Source organism: Haliaeetus leucocephalus, unplaced genomic scaffold (assembly GCF_000737465.1).
Source record: "Haliaeetus leucocephalus isolate CR32 unplaced genomic scaffold, Haliaeetus_leucocephalus-4.0 Scaffold184, whole genome shotgun sequence".
NCBI lineage: Eukaryota > Metazoa > Chordata > Aves > Accipitriformes > Accipitridae > Haliaeetus > Haliaeetus leucocephalus.
In genome coordinates this window covers 9,064,703-9,070,702 of record NW_010972620.1, presented here as the reverse complement: position 1 = coordinate 9,070,702, position 6,000 = coordinate 9,064,703, and the positions used below count along the sequence as shown (strand labels likewise).

The window sequence follows — 6,000 nt, the reverse complement described above, 5'->3', positions numbered from 1 at the left end:
GTTTTGAGAAACCCAACTCTGGGAAGAGAATCAACCAGGATCACCTGGCAGGGGTCAGGCACAGAACTAAATATGGAGCCTACGAAGTAATCAACACGCTTAAGCATGGGGTTTGTAAGTCTGTTTTTACAAGCACCAGTAGGCATCGCTGCCCTTGAACACCTGAAATCCCAACTCAAAGAACAAGACAGAATGAAAGGAAACAAAAAGGCCCCAACCAACACCACCTGATTGCCTTTTCTGGTGAGTTAGCAGTAACAACAAAACACAGCTGAAGTCAGAGACCAAATCTCTCCGCAATGAAAAGGCTCCAACTCTGGACCAACCAACTGTTGACAATAGTTAAAAAAAAAGTGAACATCTCCAAAGAATTAGAGTCCCTCTGTGTTTCAGAAACTTCCATTCGCTTCTCACTGTAAGTTGTGGAAACGCATCCAAAACTCTTGGGTATTCCATGTACGGACAAGAACGAGGAGAAAGGGAGCCAAGATTGTAAAACAGTTTGGCACAAAACTCCCCAAGTAGATGCATGTGTATTTCTCTCTCACAAAAGGCACACATTTGGTTTCCTATCAATAACGGGAAAGATGGGATGTCATACCCTGTTACACATACAAGATTATTAACAACTTCACAAAAAGGCATTTGACTATGCTGCATCTTCCTCATGGTTGCTTACAACACGTTAACCCCACAAACCTCTCCAGAACATGGCAGATTTGTCCTCAGCATAGACTCCTTTGTCCCTTTGTACAAACTGGAGCACAGGGAAACGTCTTTTTGTGTAGCAATTGTTTTTTCCACATGTACACAGCAGGAACAGTATAAATTAGGGAGGTTAAAGATATTGCAGTATTAGTTCTTTTTCTCCAAGTAATTTGAGGGCACCCAGCCTTTGAATGGCTTCACGCCATTCATGATCTGGCAGTACCACCAGCCATTTGGGTTCCTTTCGAGGACCTCCATGCAGACACCTTCCTGAAACCCTGCAGTCTCCTCATCCCCTTCATAGTCTGCAATGGAAACATAGATGTCCTTGAGGTTGTTGTGGATGAACTGGGATTTCTCAATGGGCTTTGGCCTAACTGTGGACACAGGAATCCCATTCCTCTGGGCAGGGAGGTTGGAGGTGGTCTCCGAGCCCTCTGTACCTGACCGCTCAGGCTGCTTTCCCTTCGCGTCACCGGGCTGTGACCATGCGTTGCTGAAGGAAGAATTCCGACGGACGGTCCTAAGATGATCTGTAGTTGTTAAAGACTCATTTCTGCGCAAGGAGCATGACAGATTGTTATCCTTTGGTGGTGGAGACACAAACACTGACTGCGGCCGGACGGCAAGTTGCCTCACACCATTCCTCATTTTGACTGGCCCTGATGGTTTTGAAAAACCACCAGGAGGTTTGTTTGGGATGGGTGGTGTTGCACGTTTGCTCTGATTGATAGTGTTCAAAGCCTGAACTCTCTTCTCTATCTTCTCTAAACTGTTTGACTTGTTTTCATTTTTCCTGTTCCTGGCAAATGAAGCATCAGTCTCTCCTGACGTTGTTTCTCGCTGGTTATCAGGGAGAGCCAAATAATGGGAAGGAGCCCAGCCTTCCATGTCTCCATATTTCAGGTACCACCATCCACTGGCTTGCTTTTCCAGCACTTCTACTTCTACTCCTGCTGGGAAGCAAATTTCAGAATCCTGTACTTTTTGGTATGAGTCAATGGTCACATAGAAACATCTGGAGTCATTTTCTTGCTCAGTTTTGGCTGGTTGGCTAGAGCAGAAAATGCCACGGGAAGGAGCTGTAATCAGATCAGCCGAGCCTCTCCTAACAGGATCATCTTGGTTCTCAGAAGCTGTGTGTGGGGGGCTCTCGGACTCTTCACTTCTTGAACCTTTAAGTCCACCTCTGAGTTGCCCAGTTGGTCTCAGCTGACGCCTTAAAGTGCTGATATCCATCTTTTCTTGGCTCTGAGAGTCTGCCTTGTTCAGGAAGGGTTTGGGCCTAACGATTGGCTTTGCTCTAATGGAAGGACTCTGCCCAGGCTCTTTCTTCATGCCTGTTCTTGGAATGCTGCGTAAGCCAACATCTGAAGCTGACCTTGGTTTCGTCTCCTCGCTCCTGGAATAGTGACATTTTCCAAGATCGGGCTGGACGTTTTTGTCCATCTTGAGCTTCACAAGTGATGATTTAGGAGAGCTGGAACATGGAGAATTCCTTCGGATCAAGGAAAGAGAGGAGCTTTTCTGAGAATCGGAGTCTCCACTGGATTCCTTATTGGACAAAGCATCTTCCACATAACGCCTGAATCCCTCATTCTCATAGATGGTCTCTTCTTCGTGAGCAACATCTTCTGAAGACTCTCCTACTTTGAACTTTGCTTTCTGAAGTGATGACACAGGAGAGGGCTTGAGGGGCTGAAACAGTCGTTTTTCAGGAGTGCCCTCTTCTCGATGACTTTCACTCACTTCACATTCCGAGTCAAAACCAAAGGCAGGCACATCATACTCAGGTTCTTCATATTTCAGCTTGTGGGGAGAATCCTGGTTATCTCCTGAAGAAACTGTTCCAGGAGTTGTTCCTTCTTCAGAGTCTTTTGGTTTACTGGGAGGTGCTGGGGGAGGAACTTTTGGGCGGGTTAAAGTACTGGTTCTTCTGTTTAAATTTGGCTTCTTCCTCTTGTCAATGTAAGATGCTGGAGCCCATCCTTCCTTCTCTCCAATCTGCACGTACCACCAGCCACCAGAATTCTTTTCTATAACCTAGGAGATGACAAGGAATATGCTACTTAGACAAAAATCTCAACCAATTGCTTTCCACTCCTCCCTTTCAATCCAATCCCCTGCAACAGCCAAATATTACAGTTTTTCCAGCTGCACTGTTAAGGCTCACCTCTGCTTTTTGTCCTCCACGAAAGCTTATGCCATCAGAGATACATGACTGGAACTCTGCAATGGTATAGTATTCCACTTCCACGGAGGGTGGCTCTGGTGGTTTGGGCAACTGAAAACCCTAAGGCAAATAGGAAGTTTCGTTCAATTAAACCAAAGAAACAGTGGGCTGAACAGCACTACGAAAAAATATTTGCCTTTATTCACTAAAACTCTTCCTTCTTCCTGTGCTACTTCCTAATGATAACTTCCCAGTTCTCCAGAGTGGAAGCTGATGTATTGAGATGGGCCACAAGAGAGAAGCCTTTCAAAATACACACTGTTCATGCCACCTTCACCAGCTATTAAAACTGTGATAATCTTTACCTGAACAGTAAAACATTTTACTGATGGGCCATAAAGCATGAGCTGCCATTCCCGTCACAGTAACAACAGCCCATTTACTCTGAGATTTTGTCCAGAAAGTTTCAGTTCTGGATGGCTTGCCACAACTGCAGAAAATTGCATTGCAATAGGCCTGTAATAACTTCTGCCTATCATCAAATATACTACCTTAAAATGTAACCCTAATAAATTATTGCTCTTAATCTGCTGCTGGATTTTTAAACAATCTGAAATAGTCAGTGATATGAGCTAATGGGCATCTGTTGTAGCAAGATACAAGGATAATATCATAGACGCCTATGAAGAGCTTTGCTCAACTGAAGTTATAGGAGAAAGGAAGTACTTTACTACAGGATCAAAAGATTCCAGTTCCTCCCTGTAAGAGACCCAGAAATTCTACTCAATCCCAACATAACCTGCATTTAAATTTCATAGAGGCTCCATGAGAAGCAGGACACTGCTATTTACAGCCATTCTGGCAGCATACCAGACTCCTCTAAAAGCAAAGTGCCTTCACATTAAGCTGCCACAGTTTAGAGTTCGTTACAATTATTTTTAAGGTGATAAATGGGATAAGAGTCCCTTCAAGAATTTCAACATTGAAAGCTTTTCAGATTAGCCATTGCTCATCTACAGAACAACTAGATGATGGTGAAGCTTCACAGCTTCTGCACTTCACTGCTTATAACACTGCAGTATGTCAGGATCTCTTGAACACAGGTCAGACCTGCCACAGACAGATACAGGACAGCCAAAGACACAGAATGATCCTAAGCCATTCATGGGAGAAAGGCAAATTGCATACTGTGCTTTATTCACACGCTCCTCCATTTCTAAGATATCCTTATAACTAACAATCCATGTTTCATCATGCACAGCATGTGGCATTTCACAGAGAATGCATCACTGCACCTTAGGAACCGTGTCTAACAATGTTATAATTGGATGTTTCTGCACTATAAATGCTGAAATACAGCAGAAGTGCAGCATAATAAAATGCCTTCAGATAATAGGATGGTTTGGATTAAATGAAGATAATTGGAAACAGCAGACATCTTCAGGGTTTCACATATATTATCACTGTTATTTTTAGCATAGGATTAAGTGTAATAGTCTTGCCAAAATGAAGTCTAATTGAAACTAATACAAAGAGAAATAGGAAGAAAATGCTAATATGCTATTCATCTAGTTTGTTAAGAGGCATCTGAGCTGACACAGAAAAATTACAAGTCACATGCTGCTCATAAAGAGTACAGCAAAGATTAAACACTATGTATTGCCTAGTTATAAACAAGTTATTAGGATGACTTCTGTGCAAATAGACTACTGAGTAGTTCCTACCTGAAGATGACAGTCCTAATCTCAAAATACCAGAACACTAGCTTTGAGGATAAACAATCCTAGTAGGTCTCATTCCTGTAGCACACATCTTTCCATAAGATCCCAAGTCACTTTAAACATACACAAAAGCGAAGCTTAGCCACCTCAAATACGGTAGCGATGGAAGGAGGGGAGATGTTTCCAGTTGTTAAAGACAAGAGAAGGTCAAAAGAACCAGTCTGGGCTAAAGACACCCAGAGGAACTTTAAACCTTCTGAGTCAGAGAAATGGCCTTTAATGCTCAGGCACAGAACATAGTAGCTTTAGGATGTTCCCTCTTCAGTTCAATACCTGCTTAGCTGGGGCAACATTCTGAAGAACAAAAATCCCCAATTAACATCAGGATGTCCAGAGGTCTGCTCGATACTTAAACAATAAAATGAACAGGCATGCAAATAAAGGATCTCTCAGATACACTCCACACCTTGTACAGCCGTAGAAAGTATCAGAAAGCACCCACACACCTACCCCACTGCTAACAGATACCATAAACCAATACAAACCAGACTGGATTCTCTTCGTGGAGGTGGCCTTGTTCTTAGATTTGGAGAACCTGAGCAGGAAAGGAAAAAGGGAGAGTTTATTTAACTTTGTAAGTACCGCTAAACACATTTTTCAGCAGCTCTCTGCTGTTACACAGTTTGAGAATATTAGAAATCAGTATTTGCAATATTTAAGGCATCTCTATGAAACAAGATAGGAAACTATGAGGGTATATTAGAAATACCAAGGTAGCTTAGCTATTCATCTCAGCTAAGCCAGCAAATTTAAGAGGAAATCACTGCCAGAAAGTAGTGTATTGTATCTTCTGCTAGAACTGACCAGCTCCATTGGAGATTGGCCAGCAAAGAATTGGCCTAATACCTAGTTTTCCCCCCAGCAGTAAAAATAATCCACTAAATTAATAACACTCACACTGTCCTCTATCACAGTATCTTGCCAGTCCTTGCATAGTCTAGTGTTAGCATCTGCATTTTGCAAATGAAGTAGTAAAAACATTATAGCAACTTGCCCCCAGGAAAACGGCAGAACAAATGCAAGAGAAGACACAGGTGGTCTGCTTGACTTTAACACACCATCACATCATCTGCATTACTGGGGGTGGGGGGCACATTTTAGAGTGTCTAAAAGGAAAAAATCTTCTCTGGGAAAAAAGAGAAAAAGTAAAAACATACTGGCTAAGATAAAGAAGAACCAGCCAGCCCTTGTATAAAGTGAAGTTAAATTTTATCACTACTTATGAAGGACAATGTCCTGGACTCCCTGCAGATCCACAGTCAATGCAAAGATCTGCTTGTGTGGACCCAGCTATAAGGCCAGGACACATGGGACCTTAGCTGACAGGCAATGCCAGCC

At 42.8% G+C, this 6,000-nt stretch overlaps 1 protein-coding gene across 2 annotated transcripts in view; it reads right to left on the bottom strand.

Moving 5' to 3' along the window:
• Positions 1-368: 368 nt before the first annotated feature.
• Positions 369-6,000, bottom strand: part of SH3PXD2A (SH3 and PX domains 2A) — a 180,631-nt gene continuing 174,999 nt past the window's right edge. For both annotated transcript variants that reach the window (XM_010564787.1, XM_010564786.1), the window contains exons 10-12: positions 5,148-5,197; positions 2,882-3,001; positions 369-2,751 (exon numbers count right to left, since the gene is read on the bottom strand). In XM_010564787.1, the coding sequence (XP_010563089.1) occupies positions 856-2,751; positions 2,882-3,001; positions 5,148-5,197 (2,066 nt within the window). In that variant the 3' untranslated portion in view covers positions 369-855. The remainder of the gene's footprint in view (positions 2,752-2,881; positions 3,002-5,147; positions 5,198-6,000) is intronic.